Source organism: Phaenicophaeus curvirostris, chromosome 1, assembly GCF_032191515.1.
Source record: "Phaenicophaeus curvirostris isolate KB17595 chromosome 1, BPBGC_Pcur_1.0, whole genome shotgun sequence".
Classification (NCBI taxonomy): domain Eukaryota; kingdom Metazoa; phylum Chordata; class Aves; order Cuculiformes; family Cuculidae; genus Phaenicophaeus; species Phaenicophaeus curvirostris.
Genome location: NC_091392.1, coordinates 125,911,450 through 125,930,377, shown reverse-complemented (window position 1 = coordinate 125,930,377; position 18,928 = coordinate 125,911,450). Strand labels below are relative to the sequence as shown.

Below are 18,928 nucleotides of genomic sequence, written 5' to 3'. Positions count from 1 at the left end.
ATAGATCCTTTTGATTACTGTGCTTTCTCTCTGCAAATGCTTTAAAATACTCAAGAAGTTGTTTCATTGGAACTGAGTGGTAAGCAGATAAATGTCAGATTTAGATCAAAGAAGCTTATTTTAAAAATTCAGGCTTTTATTTTAATTTGTGTTGGTTTACATAACATGTGGTACTGGTTTACAGCTTTTAGAAGTAGTTATCTGATAAACCATTCTTGAGAGACAGACAGATGTCTTCCCTTGAGTGAACATCCTTTCAGTGAATGGAAGGCTGTGGCTTTAAGAGTTACAATTAATGATTGCAGTTTGACTAAGACTGATAGATCTACAGGGTATTGTGTATATGTTAATTCCTTCTGTTTTTCTGTTCCAGTTTAGTAGTAAGTTAAGCTGCTTTCCAGCACTGTCGGTTTTATTCGGAGGACCATTCACTTGAAGCAGGCTTACTGGAGTTCACAAGCTACATATCACTATTATTACTAGGTTATTTATTATTACATAAGTGCACAGCTAATGTAATAATAAATGTAATGATTTTGTCCATGTTCTGCTGCCCAGCTGTGCTAATGACAGCTGTCTGACATTTTGTCCTTAACCTGCATTTACATGAAACTGTGAACTGACTTTCTCTTGGCACCAGTGTTATTCTTACGTATGGGCTTAGTAATTAATGCACATAAGACATAAACAAGCTGACTCTTTCAGAGATTTTGGAAGTAAACAGAGATAAATGTGTTTGGGTTTTTTTTCTGTGTAAATTGAGGAGTAGTTATACTTACTTAATTTTGAACTTCCTAAGTTGAAGTTTAGACTTTTGGTTTGTCAATGGGATTTGATCTAGTTGTTCAGACAACAGAACGTAGGCTAATGCATTCTCATTAGTGAATGGTATCCTGAAATTTTCCTTTGGAACAGAAAGCAAATGCTACAGTAGTTGGCCTGGCAGTCGGAGTGCTTGAACCTGTTGTTAGTTGAATTGCATAGATCAGAGGTGGTTTATTAAGCTCAACCGTTTCTGTGCTTCAGCTCTGGTAATTTATCCATATCCTGTGTCACAGGACTGTTGGAAAGTGTGACTGGAAAGCTGACTAGTGCTGTGAGCTTCTTAGCTTGGAATGCACTTAGAGATGAAATGGCATAGAGGGGAAATCAGTGGTCATACAGTGTTAACAATTAAATTCTGATCTGTGAACATAAATAATTTAGATTGAGAAGACTTGAGCACTTCTGTCAGCTTTCCCTTAGACTGCAGAGGTGCAATTAATGATGGGAAGCAGAAGCAAGTTTATGTGGGAAAGCTTAATTGCAGACTTTATTTCCACTCACTTTAGCTGGTTTTTTGGCAGTAGTTGTTTAAGAAAACTTATTTGTTCAGACTCCATAAAAGTCATACATTTTTTTATAGTTCAGCAAGATCTAAAACTATTTTCCTGTCCTTAATTCTTCAGGTTTCATTTTTTTTAAAAGCTCAGTTTCTCGAGTTTCCTTACTGGCATAGACTCAGTTGCTTAATATCCTGATCATATGTGCCAAGTGAATAGTATGTCCTTAAAACAGGGCATTTTAATGAAAAAGTTGTAGGTGTTGGTAGAAATAGCCTTAGAGAACAGTTATGGAACTTGGGCTAAAGCTTAAGTCTGAGATGTCTGAAAACAGGCTGAATAGCTAAGGTCATTTGGCCATCTCCTGGTTACCTGTGTTGGAACAGCTGTTTGCTAGGCTGTTTTCTATCCTGCAGCACAATGTAGTAGGTCAGAAAAAGGGAATCCAGTTTCAACGTACAACTTTTAGAGGCAGCCTGTGGTAGAGAATGAAGGTTGGTAAGAGCCAGCATCTTCATTTGTTTTGTGTATGTTCTTTTCCCCTTTGCGTCCTCCTCTTCATTGGGTTTTATAAAGCCTTGTCTTCTACCAAACAAACAAATCCTATATGCTTTTTGTGGGATGGATATTCTTAGCGGTTGGTGAGATAAATAGCTAGAGAATATGCTGAAAAACTCTATTTTTGTTGGGGAATTGGAATGCTTTTGGAGTTTGGGTTGTTTTAGTTTTGGTGTATTTTTTTTTGTAGCCATAATTATCTGGGGCATTGCAAGCATAGCTTGTTTGTCTTTAATATATAGACCATGCTCCTGAAACAATGTGTGATGAGTAGAATTCATCACTCCTTCTTTAGTTCCATTTTCCTGGCTTCAGAAGCAAGTTATTAGTTTTAGCCTTCTCTCAGTCTGCTCTGATGCCTTGATGCATATTCGTTTGAAGATTTCTCCACCCCTCTGCTTCAGTTTTTTTGTTGTTTTTTTGGGGGTTGGTTTGTTTGTTTGCCTGTACAGGAGCTAAAAAGTATCCTGGAAGCTCGAGGGAAGAGAGTAGATATGGTCAATCACTTCTACTGCATGTCTCTCTTGCTTTATTTTGCTTTAGATAAAAGCTACTGTGGTAAGTTTCACCAGGATAGGAGGTGAAATGCTTCTGATCTTGATTTTATGGAGTCCTTCCTCTGAGGCATACAACAGGCTGGACTTTGCCACTTTTGAGTCTTGAAGTAGTGTGGTGTCTAATGTCTCAGCTAGCGGAGCAAACTAGACCTCCGGGTGCAGTGAAGAGACTTAAAAAGAACACTTAGTTTCTTTTTTTTCTGTCTCCCTGACAGGTAAGCGTTAATACTCAGAGACTACTGATGCTTTTATGATGTGGCCCTGGCAGTCGTGTACCTGTTAGGGATGTGGTTTTTGAAGCAGATGGCTTTGGTCATCATCTGTGAAGGACTACAACACCAGTCTGTTTTCAAATGGGTATTTAATGAATGTGGGAATCTGGCAGCTGAACTGAGAGTGTTTGATAATGTTCTGGAGAAACCAGAGTTCATGGTCTCGTGCTGAGTTGTGATCCTGCTCTGCATCAGATGTGAGGTTTGTGTACAGCCTTCTGTGTGGAACTAATCCTTTTGTAATCTGAGTCTTGGACAGCACAGTATTGCTTAGGCAATTTGTAGAATTTGCCAGAATTGAATCAGGGTCTGCTGCATGTGTGTGAATAGCATCTATGTTGTTTGTGCCTCTTGTTGCAGGACCCAGAACAAAAGTTTTCTCTAGATCCAGCTTTGAAGCAGTTGTCTAGTTCCATCACTGTGATGGAAGGAACTGAAAAGACAGTGGTTCAGAGGGACGACTGTGATGAGTGTTCACTCTTTCCAACTGAAAAATAAATTCCCCCCCCCCCCACGCTCTAGAGGTGTGGGACTCCTAGAGTGTGAGTAAGCCTTTTTATTAATGTAATGCTTGTTTGCCATTTCTTAGCACTGTGGTTGAAGGATGGAAAACAAGGAAGGGGTGAGTGAATGTTCAGAGAAGACTTGAATCCCAGAGAGGACAAAATAGATTAGTAGAGAAAACTGTCTAGAAGTAGAACTGTGCTTCCCGAATTTCCTTTGGATTGAAGGTCCACCAATGATGATAATGTTATATAACTCCAAAGCATTCCACTTATAATCTTTTCCGATCTGATGGTATTACATTTAGAAGACCTAATGTATTCAAGCCTGCTTTTGTGACCAGTGTCACCTCAAAGCTTCTGAATCCTGTTTTATTGATACATTCCAATGTCCTTTTTTGTTCCCTCTAATACGCACCTAATTGAACAAATGACATGATTTATTTTTGGTGGAAATGTCTAACACCCTTTCACACCTAAGAAAGTTGATTTTAATATTAAATGCCAACTTCTGGGTGAACTGGTTAGTAAGGCATTAAGATTTCATGCCTTATTTAAATAAGTTTACCTATACTCTCAATCGAAACTTGAGCAGAGACAGTCAAATCAGTCTTCAGCAGTGTCGTGCTTCACTGCATAAGCAAATCAAAAGTGACTTCAAAGCCTGTTGAGCTGGAACTGGTGGATTTAAAGTGGCTTTAGCCTATGGTGCTTTAGACAAAAAGCCTGATTGTGGCAATGTGTATGGACCTAGCTGGAGTGATGACAAACTCAAAGAATGCTATATATTTTGAAAAAAAGATTTAACAAATAAAGCAAAAGTAAAGCAAAAGATACCTGACTATAGGGTAAACCTGCAAAAGTGGCATTACATCTTACCAAGAACACTAACTCTTTATAGTTAGATATAACTTGTATGCGATAGATTACATTAAGACAATACTTAGATTTTGTTTGTATTACTTAGTAGGATGTCCCTTATTTAGATCAGTGTGGTAGTACAAACGATGCTGTGCAGAGCAGCAGCCAAGGAGCAACTGGTAGGATGCAGTATTTTGCTTCAAAAGCTGAAGAATATCTAATTAGTGATCCCAGCAAACTGTAATTTTTTTCTTCCCATGCACATGCTGTTTGGCAAGCAGGTAACTGACCTTATGCTGGAAGGCAAAGCAACTCTGTGGAGGCTGTCAGATAAAATACATGCAGCTAAGCAGCCAATATCCTGATTATTTAGCGTTACCCAAACCATAAAGCTGTATTGAAGTTACGGTGAAGCAAGCCTTCAAGTTAGGCAGGGTTGAGACTGAACTTCCTTTCCTTTTCCTGCACTGAGCATGCAGAAGGACCCCAAAGGGCTCTGTACCTGAAACACAGCTGCACATTAGAGCAAGGTGGCTCCTTAAAAAGAGACAATTTAGAACTGCTGGCGTGAGGCAGATTGAATAGAGATGTTCCCTTATTCATGGGAGGAGAGGAGGTGGGTCTCTTCCGCCAGTCCCTCTTTTCAGTTCAACAGCTTTTGTTGTCTGCCTTGCACAAATCCAGGGACTGTGTCCATGAAGAGCCCCCATGCCTTTTCAAACTCCTACAGGCTGTGGGCTCTTGTTCACTGTTTCCTTGTTTTCTGTCTGGGGTGTCTTTCATTCCTTTTGCTTTTTATTGCCTAGAAAATAACTAAACTCGCTCTTAGTCACTCTTCAGAAGAAGTAGTCATTGTCTTGCCTTTGTTACTGAGGACTTTTTCCAGCCCAGATGTTGTAGGGTGAGCTAGTCAGAGTGTCTTTCCTGCTGTCCAGCCACAGATTTCCTGAAAGACCTATTTTATACAGTGACTTGTGAACAAACAAGTGGCTCTGTCCTCTGTTGTAGGTGAATTGGTATCTAACTTGATTGAAGAACTGAACTGTGAAGTCATTATTGTGCTTCACAGAAAGCAACAGTCTAATGTCTTATTTCCTGTGTCTAATTTTGAGAGGATGTGTGTATTTGTAATTGAAGATGTGAAAATGCAGTAAGTACAATAAGTGGAAATTTTTGCTGGAGGAACAATAATGGAATTGCTGACAGTAAAGATCCATTGATTGATGATACCTAAAGGAGCAAGAAGAAAGGGAAACCTTAATCCTTCCTGCATATTCCCTTAAGCTTGTTTTAGAGTTTGGGAGCTAATCGATCAATGCGTGTTACCTGTGTAAAGAAGGTGAAAACTCTACTGTTCAGCTGATTATAATGGGACTGTCTTAAATAAAAGTATCCCCTTGATTGTGCTGGTTGCATTGTACTCAAGTCTTTCAAATTGTAAATCTCAGTGATTATGTGCCTAGTAGTGCTTTTAACACTTTCTGGTTTGCTTGAACATAAGTTATACTCTTGTATCATGCCTTCACTCACAAATTTTGCAGTTGGTTGTACTGATTATCATAGAAGACTCACTGTCTTCATAGATGAAAGCAGAACACTGCCTGTTCTTTGCAAGTAGAACATGGATTTTTTTTTTTTTCTCCCTTTAAATTTACCTGGACTCTTTAGAAATTAGTTCCCAAACTTGTGAAATGCTGCAGAATAGGAAAAGTATGTCAACCCAGGTCTGATTTTTTCCATCTGAACTATTTGTGCAAGAGTCTTAACATCTCATACTTTCAAATATTTGTAGCTAAAGTTTTATAGGTATCTCCAGTAACTTGTTTAGCTTAAGACTGCTATTAGTCGTGTCAGTCTTCTGATTCATGTATTGTGGCTATGGAGAATTATTGCTCTTCCAACTAGGTCTGCAGCAAATTATTGTTATTTTGCTGGATCCCTTTTATTTGCTTTCTGACTAAGTGAGGATTTTTTTGTTTTATTTTCAAAATACTGTGTTGGACAAAAAAATCTGTTTTAACAGTGAAGGTTCAAGATAATCTCAGCTACAGCTTTTCCAAATTGGAATGTGGTGATGAGACCTGTGAGTTCCTTCCAGGTGGCTAATGAGCATCTTGTAATCTAGTCCAAGGAGCGGTGATGACCCTTGCTGGTCCCTCCAGGTGCTGCTGAAATGTTTAGGTACTTAGTAGGTTTGAAGAGCTTGTGACATGAAACATCAGGCAGCTGTTGCCATTATGGTTTGTCCCTTTGTTTTCACTCCTTGCCATCCATTACATGTGTGGCACACATTTTCTAAAAGCTTACTTTAGCAGAAAAGTCATACTGGTAAAAGGTAGGTTTTATAAAGTCTTTGGTATCTGTTGGATTTTATTTATAGGAAAGAGGATGAGATGATGTGAAGTGAGGAAGAATGGCAGATAGAAAGGGTTAAGCTCTAGGGAGTTAAAAGTATAATATGCATCTTGGGAGTGAGAGGGAACAGAAGGTGGGTACCGAAAGAAATTATTTTTAAATGGTTTTTATTTCACAAGTGACTTTTTAAAATCTAGCACTGGGAAGCCTAAAATTTTATCTGCTGCAATGGTCATCTGGTGTGTCGCTTTCCTTTTAACAGGTCGTGACAATGCATGTGAGAAGACTTCATACATGTTTCTGCGGAAAGAACTTCCTGTGCGACTAGCTAACACCATGAGAGAAGTCAATCTGTTGCCCGATAACTTACTTAACAGGCCTTCAGTTGGACTAGTTCAGAGCTGGTAAGTTTAAAAAGTGGATTGCAAAATTAGTGTAAAATTAACTATATGTGTTGCTTTACTTGCAGCTCATCTTGAATTGTCTTGAACTGAAATCTCTTTTCTCTCTTGAATTGTTTATAATGTGTGTTTCTTGTCAAATGAAGTTTCATTTTCTTCTGATGTTAAGTAAATAGTCAGTTGTGGATATGGGAGATAATTTCTAAGTTGGACTTGTAAGTTAGTAAAAGGATATTGTTGTCTCTCAGATAATTAGGATCAGTCAATAACTTCCAAGGGTGAGCTTATTCAATATTCCTTACTGTATTGCACCCATGACTTCTTGAAATACCTATTCCTTCTCTTTATTCTTCATTTGTCAAAAATACTGAAATAAAATATAAACTTCTGTTCTTGTCATTGCTAAGCCTTTAAAAACATAACTTGTTCTTCAGTGGAAGTTAAGGAATGAGACAAAAATCTGATGTTGTCCAGCAAGTAATGTTCTCTGTTGTAATAACTAGCGTATATTTTAAGTGATTTAAAGTCCTGTCATATTTTCCATGGTAATTTTTAGCTTACTTGCATGCTTATTGAGGTCTGGAGACTACTGCCTTGTATGTATGAAGTTCTGAAATACTGTTTTTCATGTGGTAATTATTGTTTCTGTGTCTGCAAATGCTCGATCCAAAGAATTTATATAAAAATATCCTTGCAGTATGCAATGAACTTCCCTTTGTGAATAACAGCTTACCTCTTAGTCTGTGAGTTGCAGCTTCTGTTAATTTCAGTGACAGCTCTTTAGCCAAGAAATTCCATGTTCACTGTACGCTGACTGCTGGGTTTGGTCTCATTTATCCAGCTTCAGACTTAGAAAATATAAATTAATGTATGTGCTATTGTGTACTTCGGTTTAAACATATTTGTCTACGAAAGGTAACACTAGCTGTTTTGATGACCACTTCAAACATAGTGATTAAGTGCTTCAATAGATGTAAATGCTGTGGAGCCCACACTATAGCCATCACTTTGTGGTGAAGTGGCAGCTTGTGAGGGTTGAAGGCTTTTATCATCTGTCTGGTGTTACCAGAAGCTGTTATACCAAAAAGGAAAGAGTAGATAATATGCAGGCCCTTTAGGTTTTTCTGATCTAGATGACTTGTGAAGCTGTCTTTAGTGAAATGTAGACAGATGGGTGAATGAAGAAAAGGAAATAATTTTTCTGTGGTGACTCTACAGCATAGTTCTTCTAGTCCAGTTATATGTTCTGTGACGTTCGCTTCTGCTCTGCTAATACAGAGTTAAGCAACGTTTGGATCATTTCTGGTGAAAGAATCAAATGAGCATTTAGAGTGAATGCCTCCTTTTTGCTTAGTGGTTTGAGGACTCATGGGATGACATGTCTACAACAGATACTACTGATTTGCACGGGAGGTGTTAGGGAGGAATCTGTAGCTTATTAGAATAGATTATGACTGTAAGATACTTGTCCAAATTGTATATTTTATGATAATGTGATTTACACTTTCAGCCATAGACTGATAGTTTTCTGTTAAACAGGCCAGATTATCAAACTTCAACATAATGAAGTAGTTCAATTGGATGTCCAACCCAGAGATGGAAGTTTGAAATCAGAACATTCGATTTTGATTCTCAGTTAAGTAACAGTTCCTGTGAAAAGGAAAGTCTTTGCTGAGATTATGTAGCAATATTTCTATGATCTTATGTCAGAAGTAACAAAAGTAACTGTAATATGTTTTCTTCCTGATTATAGCTAATGTGAAATTTTAAAGAGCGTAGTTTCTATTTTTCTATTTAGAGGGTTCCAATTGTTTTTTAAACATTTACCTGTAAATTATAGGTCCTAGTGATGTACTGATGAGGAGCCGTGGGCAATATTTACTGTATCAGTTAGCTTTTAAAAAGACCAAAACAAACAGTTTTATTAACTTCAGTGTGAATGACCTTGAGCGTTATGCAGCTATGCTGATAGCAGGTCTTGAATCACTTTTATGAATTTTTAGCCTAAAGTTTAGACATATCTAGAGAGAGATTTCTGAATTTTATGCAGTAGAATAAATAAACACAAATTTAAGTTTTCTGGTTCTTTTGTGACCTTGTAAAATGAAGGAATCTCTTCTTGACAAACTTATTTGATGCTTCAAGAAAGAATTTATTTTTCTTTTTAGGTCAAGTTTCTTGATTTATTATTTTTCAATTATGCTGTAGCTTTATGAAGCTTGACAATTTATCAATATGTACACAAAAAATCTGATGTGCATTTTCTATAAGTACAGAGTTTACTTTTTGCCTTAATCTGTTCGTCTGCTAATTTTCAGTGATTTATGTAATCACCAGCATATTTATTATTATTTTACACTACTGCTTTTGCACTAGAAACTTAGGTTTTTATGTACTTTTGGTGAGACTCCAAATTATCCAGAGAATGTGAGTTCCCAATCTATTCCTTACATGCCAAAAAATAGAAAAAACTCCTAATCTTTGAAGTAGGTTTTATTTAACTTCTAAATTAGAGTAAGGTAACTCTGTAAATAGATGTAAATTAGTTTTGATGGAGTAAGGAAATAAATTAACCCTGCCTATTGTACAGCATGGATCCTTTTCCATCAGTTCTCTGTCAAGCCAGGCAGTGACATTCTGGATTACATTTATTTCCTAGTCCCTAATAGATCCCTTGGGAAGGAAGCTTGTCTTGTCACGTTGGAGAATGTGTTCCCTGCTGCAGGCAAGCTCTGTTCTCTAGGTTCACTAATCCATCTTCATGTCCGTGCTGTAGGCCCTTTGCTTCCTGGACCATGCTTGTTGACTGCGCTGTGCTGCCTAATAATTTTTATTTTCAACCGATTGCTTGATTGCTGTCAGGAGAGGTGGATTTTTTTTCGTCTTCCTTCCCAAGTTCCTTAGCCTGATGTGTGCAGTAGTGAGGACGGGCAAGACAGCCTGTCCTTCCTTTGTGCTACTCGGCTATGCTTTTCTGAATAAAGCTGGCATTAGCCACAGAGTGAACTATGGACAACAAAAAAAATAGTTTTGCGTTTCAGTCTGTGCAAAACATTGTCTCAGTTTGAGTTTGTAACTTAGTTTATGTGTATATTTTGCATAGAGTAGCAAGGGGAGGAATAAAGCGAATCAAATTAATAACAGGGTTAATATGTTCTGGCTGTGAGCTGTGGGGATTCCAAGTAACAGACAAAACAACTGCTAGCGCAGAAGGGATCAGCAGCTTATTTTCAAAAAGTTAATGGTCAGCTTCATCGTTCCAAAGAAGTGGGCCTTTTTTAGGCCAGCTCTCAGAGCACTCTGTAGCTAAAGTGCACTGCTGGTGGGGTATTGAACGTGTGGCAGAGTTGCATAATAAAAGATATCACTAATGTGATGTGATAAGGGAGCATAGTTACAATAAAATCTTACAACATGTAAGGTCAAAGCTTGTGAAATATCTAAAGTGAATGCAAGCGTTGCACAGTATGCTACTTGGTCATGTCTAAAATTCACATTTTTATTAACCTTGACCAAATTTCTCCACTGTTCCCTAGAAAAGGCTATAAATTTCCATTTATCACCTTTTAAAGACCCATTAGAGGAATCATTACAGTTTGGGGATTAATAATTTTTTTGCTTCTATTTTTTACATTTGGACTATGCTAACAAGATTGTGTTACCATGGAAATCAATTTTATCTTTTCAGTGCTTTGGTGTTAGAGAGGTTCTAAAGGAAAGTCTTAGTCAAATGCAAATAGGGGGAAAAGCAAAGTAGCTTGTAAGTTTTTTTTTTTTTAAAAAAAAAAAAAAAGAAAATCTGGAATTGACATTGTGGGTGTTCACGGTGATGTCATGTATGAAGTCTGCCATTCTAAAATCGGTACATTTGGCAGACTAACAAGAATTCAATGTACCTGGCAGTAATTAACAAATGAACAAGGCTAATGGCTGTTTGAAACCAAGGAGCTTGTCCAAGGAATTTTAGTGCAGAAAGACAACAGATTTGAAGGTCATAGGCTTTGATTTCTCCTTTTCATGACTTTCTGAAGATAGCAAAATAAAACTGACATTCTCTTTTTTTTTTGGTTTGTGCTGGGTTTTGGTGGGGTTTTTTTGGTAGATTTGTGTCCTCTATAGTTGTATTCATTTACTAATAATACAGCAAGTCATCCATTATTTGATACTTTTCTCCTTTATGCTAGCTGGCTAGTCGTTGTGTGTGAAGTGTGTTTAAAACATCCCAAGGTCTTGCTTTTTTTTTCTTGCTTTCATTTATTCATATCTGCGCCTATAGTTCAAATCAAAAGAATATTCAAGGAAATAGATGAATTGTGTGATAGAGGAAGGAACTTTTTTAAACACGCTAGCTATTACAGGAGTAAACTGCGTTGCTGACTGCTCACCACTAGGCAGATTGTAGCATTGGTGTTGGTTAAGTTAATGTGTTAAATTATTTATTACAGCTAACTAGAGTTATAAACTTCCTTTTAAACAAGATTTTACTTAAGTTCTTTAGTTTTGAGCTGTTGGGGGGTGAGGGTGGAATCATAGAATCCTAGAATAACCAGGTTGGAAGAGACCCACCGGATCATCGAGTCCAACCATTCCTATCAAACACTAAACCATAACCCTCAGTGCCTCGTCCACCCGTGCCTTAAACACCTCCAGGGAAGGTGACTCAACCACCTCCCTGGGCGGCCTGTTCCAGTGCCCAATGACCCTTTCTGTGAAAAACTCTTTCCTAATGTCCAGCCTAAATCTCCCCTGGCGGAGCTTGAGGCCATTCCCTCTTGTCCTGTCCCCTGTCACTTGGGAGAAGAGGCCAGCACCCTCCTCTCCACAACCTCCTTTCAGGTAGTTATAGAGAGCAATGAGGTCTTCCCTCAGCCTCCTCTTCTCCAGGCTAAACAACCCCAGCTCTCTCAGCCGTTCCTCGTAAGGCCTGTTCTCCAGCCCCTTCACCAGCTTCATCGCTCTTCTCTGGACTCACTCCAGAGCCTCAACATCCTTCTTGTGGTGAGGGGCCCAGAACTGATCACAGGATTCGAGGAGCGGTCTCACCAGTGCCGAGTACAGAGGGAGAATAACCTCCCTGGACCTGCTGGTCACACCATTTCTGATACAAGCCAAGATGCCACTGGCCTTCTTGGCCACCTGGGCACACTGCTGGCTCATGTTCAGTCGGCTGTCAACCAACACCCCCAGGTCCCTCTCCTCCAGGCAGCTTTCTAGACAGACTTCTCCTAGTCTGTAGCACTGCTTAGGGTTGTTGTGCCCCAAGTGCAGGACCTGGCACTTGGCCTTGTTAAACCTCATGCCTTTGGACTCAGCCCAGCGGTCCAGCCTGTTCAGATCCCTTTGCAGAGCCTCCCTACCCTCCAGCAGATCGACACTTCCACCCAGCTTAGTGTCATCTGCAAACTTGCTAAGGGTGCACTCGATGCCTTCATCCAGGTCATTGATGAAGACATTGAACAGGGCTGGACCCAGCCCTGAGCCCTGGGGAACCCCACTTGTCACTGGCCTCCAGCTGGATTTCACACCATTTCCCACCACTCTCTGGGCCCGGCCATCCCACCAGTTTTCCACCCAGGAGAGTGTGCACCTGTCCAGGCCAGAGGCTGACAGTTTCTCAAGCAGAATGCTGTGAGAAACTGTGTCAAAGGCTTTGCTGAAGTCCAGGAAGACCACATCCACAGCCTTTCCCTCATCCAGCAGCCGAGTCACTTTGTCATAGAAGGTGATCAGGTTAGTTTGGCAAGACCTGCCTTTTGTGAACCCGTGTTGACTGGGCCTGATCACCAAGTTCTCTTGCATGTGCTTCATGATAGCACTCAAGATCACCTGTTCCATGACTTTCCCTGGCACTGAGGTCAGACTGACAGGCCTGTAGTTTCCTGGGTCCTCCCTGCGGCCCTTCTTGTAGATGGGCACAACATCAGCCAGCCTCCAGTCCAGTGGGACTTCCCCAGTCTTCCAGGACTGTTGGAAGATAATGGAAAGGGGCTTGGCCAGCACATCCACCAGCTCCTTCAATACCCTTGGATGAATCCCATCTGGCCCCATAGACTTGTGAGTGTCTAGTCAGGCTAGCAAGGCTCTGACCACCTCCTCTTGGATCATGGGAGCCTCATTTTGCTCCTCTAGCTCCTGGGTTTGTACACAGATGGAACGACTTTCTTTACAATTAAAGACTGAGGCAAAGAAGGGATTAAGTACCTCAGCCTTTTCCTCATCCCCTGTCACTGTTGTTCCTTCTGTGTCCAATAGGGACTGTATGGTCTCCCTAGTCCTCCTTTTATTATTTATATGTTTATAGAAGGATTTTTTGTTATCTTTCACAGACTTGGCCAATCTGATTTCTAGCTGAGCCTTAGCCCTTCTCATTTTTTCTCTACACAATCTCACTTCCCTCCTGTAGTCCACCCAAGAGGCCTGTCCCCTCTTCCAGAGCCCATAAACATTTCTCTTCTTCTTGATATCCCTCAAGATCTCTCTATTCAACCAAGCTGGCTTTCTCCCCTGCTGGCTTTTTTTCCAGAACATGGGGATGGCTTTCTCCTGAGCTGCTAGGATTTCCTTTTTGAAGAGCTCCCAGCCCTCATGGGCTCCCTTGCCCTTAAGTACTGTCTCCCATGAGACTTTGCCAACCAGCCTTCTGAAGAGTTCAAAGTCTGCCCTCTAGAAATCTAATGCTACTGTCTACTGGGTAGTAGATGAATTTTGCGTAAAAAAATTGAAAGCATGATTGGGTAAAAGAAAAAGCATTTGAAGCTCTGAGTTTCTGTTTAGAGACTTGGGACAATATACCAGATATTACAGCATCCCAGGTTGGGTGACATACAGTGGTAGGCATCGGACAGTGGGTTAAATTCATTTGATGTAAAGTTGCTTTTTTGTAGTTTCATATAGTCAAGGTATTGAAAGAAGTAGTAGAAGTGTTGGAAGAAATTTGAGTAACTTAGATTTGAAGTTAATAAGCTTTTCTCTGAGCTGGGGCCTCTAGCTTTGTGGATGCAGTGTTTTTGCTAATGAACTTGACTTGTAAGAAATATCAATTTACTATGGAATTAGAAAGAGACATCCAAGTATTGTTGATAATTCTAAAGGAAAAACACTGCCTTTTTCCATAGTTTCTCAATCACTACAGAGATGAAAGAGAAATTACTTTAGGACACATTCGCTTGTTCTTTAGTTTGTGTAATTTTCCTTTTTTTCAGAAACTTGGATCCTCTTTTGTGCTGTGTTGAGCTTGCAGCATAGTGACCTCAGAAGCTGTTCCACCTGCTGGTTGCACTGAAAGCTGGTGACTCTGTTTGGCAGCCTTTTTCTGGTTAAGACCTGCTTCAGTCTTTCTCTGACTGACATAGTTTTCTGCACGATTATTTCCTGCATTAGATGAGAGAAACACTTGGCATGCCCCTGCCTCATACTGTAGTAAAAATGCTGATCCTGCGACATAGGAGTAGTGATATTTGATTATTCCAGGGGCTGCAATCATAGGACCAGTGTTCCAGTAAGCTAAAGGTGTATAAGTCTCAATACAGCATGTCAGTATTGGTAGGCAGCCAGTGAAATCCATACAGCACAAAGGTCAGGTATCAGCTGTCTTCAGTACTAGAAATACTCGTGCCTGTTTTATCTTCAGCATCAGTGTAGGATTGCTCATGTTCAAGATATCTGGTAGGAGGTCTGTAGTAAAAAGCACGTGCTGAATTGTTTAAGTATGGTGGTTGTCTGGATCTTCAGAAACAGAACTTTAATAATATTATATGATGACAGATAAGGATGAGCAGCTTCCTAATAACATCCTCCGAGTACTTTTGCCATGAGAGAAGCTGTCACTTCTTTCTTGACACAGATATATTGAAGCATCTTTCATATGGGAAGAAGGTGAGAGACCTAAGTATCTCCTTAGAGATATTTAGCAAACTGTCTGAACTTTTCTGGAGAAGAGAAAGCTTGGGTGGCTGGAGGTGGATATTATCAACATGTATTAATATCTAATGGGAGGGAACAAAGCCAGAATTTTCTCAGTTGTACTCAGGGCAAGGGGCAATGAATGCAAATTAAAGCACGTGACATTCCACCTGAACACAAGAAAAAAAACTTTTTCATGGTGTGGGTCATCAAACACAACAAGAAAGTTACCCAGAGAGGCTATGAAGTCTCCATCTGTGGAAGTACTTGGAACTCAACTGGGCATGGTCTTGGACGACCTGCTCTAGCTGACCCTGCTTGAGTACAGAAATTGGACTAGATGATGTCAAGAGACCTCTTCCAACCTGAACAAACTTGTGGTTCTGAATTTCTGTGGAAAGCTGACTTGCAGTACTGGGTGTTCTGGGAGGCAGAAAGGGCTAGTGCTGCCTTTATGAAAATGGGTGTAAAGAGTGGACTTGGGGGCGTGGAGGATAACAGAGAGAGTCAACACGGTTTGGCAGCAGGCATGATAAGTGCTGCAGCCAGGCACTAGGCTGAGGTGAAGGGGCACTTGCCAGAGCAAGGGAAGCCCAGGAAGCCCAAAGATTCCTTCACGGACACTATGCAGGTGTTTTTTTGGCAGAATGCATTTCTCTGTAGAATCAAATAAATATTTTGTCTGATTTCCTTTTGCTACAAAAAAATAATTAAGACATCAAATATTTATTTGATTACAAAGGGAGATCTTAGCCTACTTGTTATACTATAGCACACAGCATGAGGGAGCTTGTCCAATCTGTCAGTGCTGGTGGACTTAAGTCAAGTTACATGACTTTTTTTCATTCTGAAATGTGTTCGCAAGAAAGGAGTGCTGCATGAAGAATACCACTTTCTCACAGGAATAGGGCTGAATTGTGACAAATTGTCCGTCTCCCTGGAGAAATGTTGCAGTGACCTGTGATGGCTGCAGGTGATCGGAGAGTGGAGTAGCAGCAAATGGTTCTTGAAGGGAGTCACATAGACAGCAGTGCTGTCTTAAGCTTTGTGGTGGCTTGAAGATGTAGGGTGAGGTTTGATAGCTTACTTAAGCTGATCCAAATGTAGAGCTGCTGCTAAAGAGGTTTTGTTGTAATTTGAAGTTGTCCCAGCTTCAGTAAGTAAGGTCAGTCTCAGGCACTGAGCTTATGCATCGACCATTCTGTTGAGCCGATCTAATGGGTTGCTGCTACTGGAAGGAAGAAAGACTTGGTCCCTTGCTTAGCTTTGTCCTTATGTAAGCTGGATGGTTATCTTTTCTCTCTGTGCTTGTGTTAGCTGGTTAGACCTATGTATCAGTTTTCATGTGTGAGGATGAATGAAAAACCAAACTAACATCTGTACAAAGTGGATGGACAGGAAATCAAAATCCAGGGATGATCTAAGATGTCTGAAATTACAGACCTTCCTGAAGGGAGAGTTTGTTGCTGTTGACTTCAGCTTGATTTACATAGTGATTTTCCTGAATCATGCATTATAAGGTCATAAATAATACTTTTTAACTCAATGTAGTGTATTGTAGTTGCTCTCCTTCCCTCTGTTGCAGTGTCCAACTTTGTTTCTCTTTGCAGAGAACTGTGTGCTATGCTTCTGTTGTTTCAGATGAGGTCGCAGTCTTCATTACTTTTGAATTTTTTTAATCTTTAGGTTCAAGTATTTTAACTCCTTCTTAATTTTTTTTTATTTCAGGTACATGCAGAGTTTCCTTGAGCTTTTAGAATATGAAAATAAAAGTCCTGAGGATCCTCATGTTTTGGATGAGTGAGTAATTTGTTTTCTTGTGATGCTTCATTTTAAAATAATCTGTCTCAAACAAGTGTGTTTGTACCATAGGATAACAGTGATCTTACTTGTGTATGGTAGAATTTGTGGAGCAAAGGCCAATATTGTAATCTGGAGCACAAAACTAGCAGTCTTAGGTGCTTCTGAGCAATATATTTTGTACTTGTACAGTCTGATAATTTAAGAAATGGCATGAAATGCTTATTCCAGGGCTTTATTGAGAAGTTAATATGCATGTGAGAATATACTTGCCTATCAAGTACTTAAGCCTAAAATGTCATTTTGGTGTACATTGAGCTTAGTATTCTGTTGTATGTAACATACATTAACACATTAATGCTTTGAGTTTTTTCAGATTGAAGATGTTTAATATGTCAGTCATTGTTCTTATCTAAAAGCTTTTTCTAATGGACTTCAGTTATAACTGTTCACATACTCCATTGAATAATACTGCTTATGTTTGGAGAAGAAAGGAAAGCTTAGCCTATTATGTTTATCAACAAAATCATATTAAAATTATAATTTGATTGTTTCCTTGAAATTAATGTGCATAAAAACAACATCTCCTCCCATGTAAATGAGAACAACAGATGCAATAATATGCATCAGAGACTTAAAAAACCATACCCCTCCTCCCTAACACCAAGGTCTGTGGTTACCCTGTACTGTATAGCAGTAAACGTGACTTCTTGCAGGTTTTTTGTTCCATTGATTAGTTTTCTTGGAGTAGCTTGTCTTTAAAACATGAATTTCTATTTAAGCTGTGGAAGAAATTCTTTATAGGAATTCTTTACGAAGACACAGAATCATGGAATAGTTTGGGTTGGAAGGGACCTTAAAGATCTTCTAGTTCCAGCCACCCTACTATGGGCAGGAACACCTCCCACTAGATTAGGCTGCTCAGGGCCCCATCCAACCTGGCCTTGAACACCTCCAGGGATCTTGCAGTCCAGTAAATGCTCTGTGCAAAATGTGGCTTGTGCTGTGCCAAAATGGTGTTTTCTCTTCAGTTAGTTTCAGACACTTTAGCTGCTCTGCCAAGTTAGGCTAAGTAAGGGTTTTATTAAGCAATCCAATTTAGGTGCTATGCTCTTTTGGCTGTGGGCGTGTTATCAGAGTTCTTCACACTTTAGTTTTAAGTATCAAGCAATACACACAGCAGAAACTCCCTACATGGCGGAACTGTAGAAGGAGATTAAGATTATAGACTGACTGATGAACTGCAGTGCTATTGAACAAGAGTAAAGTGTTTTCTCAGTGTGAGTTCAAAGCTGGAATACTGTCTGCAGTTCTGGGAACTACCTATTAAGAAATTAAACCACATGTGGACGTTGTTGATGCAAAAGGAACAAGAATTAGAGACTTGGATAGTTCTACCTCTGCGTAATGCTGAAGGCATTTGTTTAGACTGGCAAAAAGATTGAAGTGTGAGGCACTGGAAGTCTGAATATGCAAGAAGCCCAGTTACTCTAATAAAGGATGATTGGTTGCTCTAAGTGAAGAAATTGTGACTTAAAAAATGGTTAATTTTTATTAAGGTTGAGATTGTACGCAAGGCAAAAAGTACAAATTCTAATATTAGTGAGAAAAGACTGGAAAAAAGACTATTTCAGAAGGCTGTGGAACATCCTTTTTTAAAAGCTTTTAAGAATAGATTAGATAGCTTTCAGTGATGATATAGCCATGCTTATTCTATACTGGAGGAATTAGATAAACTTTTCAACTACTTCTGCATATTACATTTTGTGGTTCTGTATTTACAGCCTGTACATCAGTGGGGCAAGAATTTTTGCTTGTGACTGGTTTAGCAGTAAGTTTTCCTACTGCTTGACTTACAGAAACTTTAGTGGGATTAAGTTACCAAAATGTAGGTGTGTGCCTTTTGAGATGGCATAAGCTGTCCTAGGCATCCAAGTGAGCATGGCAAGTGTAACCCAGGTATTAATAAGCCTAATAACATCCTGGATGTGCAGGTGGAAACAAAGTGGTTAAATAGCTTCTAGTACTATCTTAGATGTTCTGTATTTAGGCAACTGAATTTCAGCTTTTTATGGACTTTGGAGATTCAAGACAAATCACAATATGTGTATGTATTTTAAAAAGGTGATGAGCAGGTTTCTTTGAGAATTTTTTTAGAGTTTGTTTATAGTTGTATAATTATCAAAGGAATTATCTGATTTTGCCATATGGATAACAGACATTCTTAATGCTGTTTCATGGCAATTGGAAATATTGTTTGAGATGCTCTATGTTAGTATGATACACTGAATATTTGATGATGAACCAAGTATTTATTCATTTGGTATTATTATTTGTTACAATACTTGCAAGATTTCTAAGACTTTATTGCATGTAATTAAGTGCATATTATAAGGA

The 18,928-nt window shown here is 39.3% G+C and overlaps 1 protein-coding gene across 1 annotated transcript in view; it reads left to right on the top strand.

Moving 5' to 3' along the window:
- Positions 1-18,928, top strand: part of PDK3 (pyruvate dehydrogenase kinase 3) — a 54,685-nt gene that overhangs the window by 10,100 nt on the left and 25,657 nt on the right. Inside the window, exons 2-3 of the mRNA XM_069873711.1 lie at positions 6,691-6,832; positions 16,460-16,531. Coding sequence (XP_069729812.1) covers positions 6,691-6,832; positions 16,460-16,531 — 214 coding nt within the window. The remainder of the gene's footprint in view (positions 1-6,690; positions 6,833-16,459; positions 16,532-18,928) is intronic.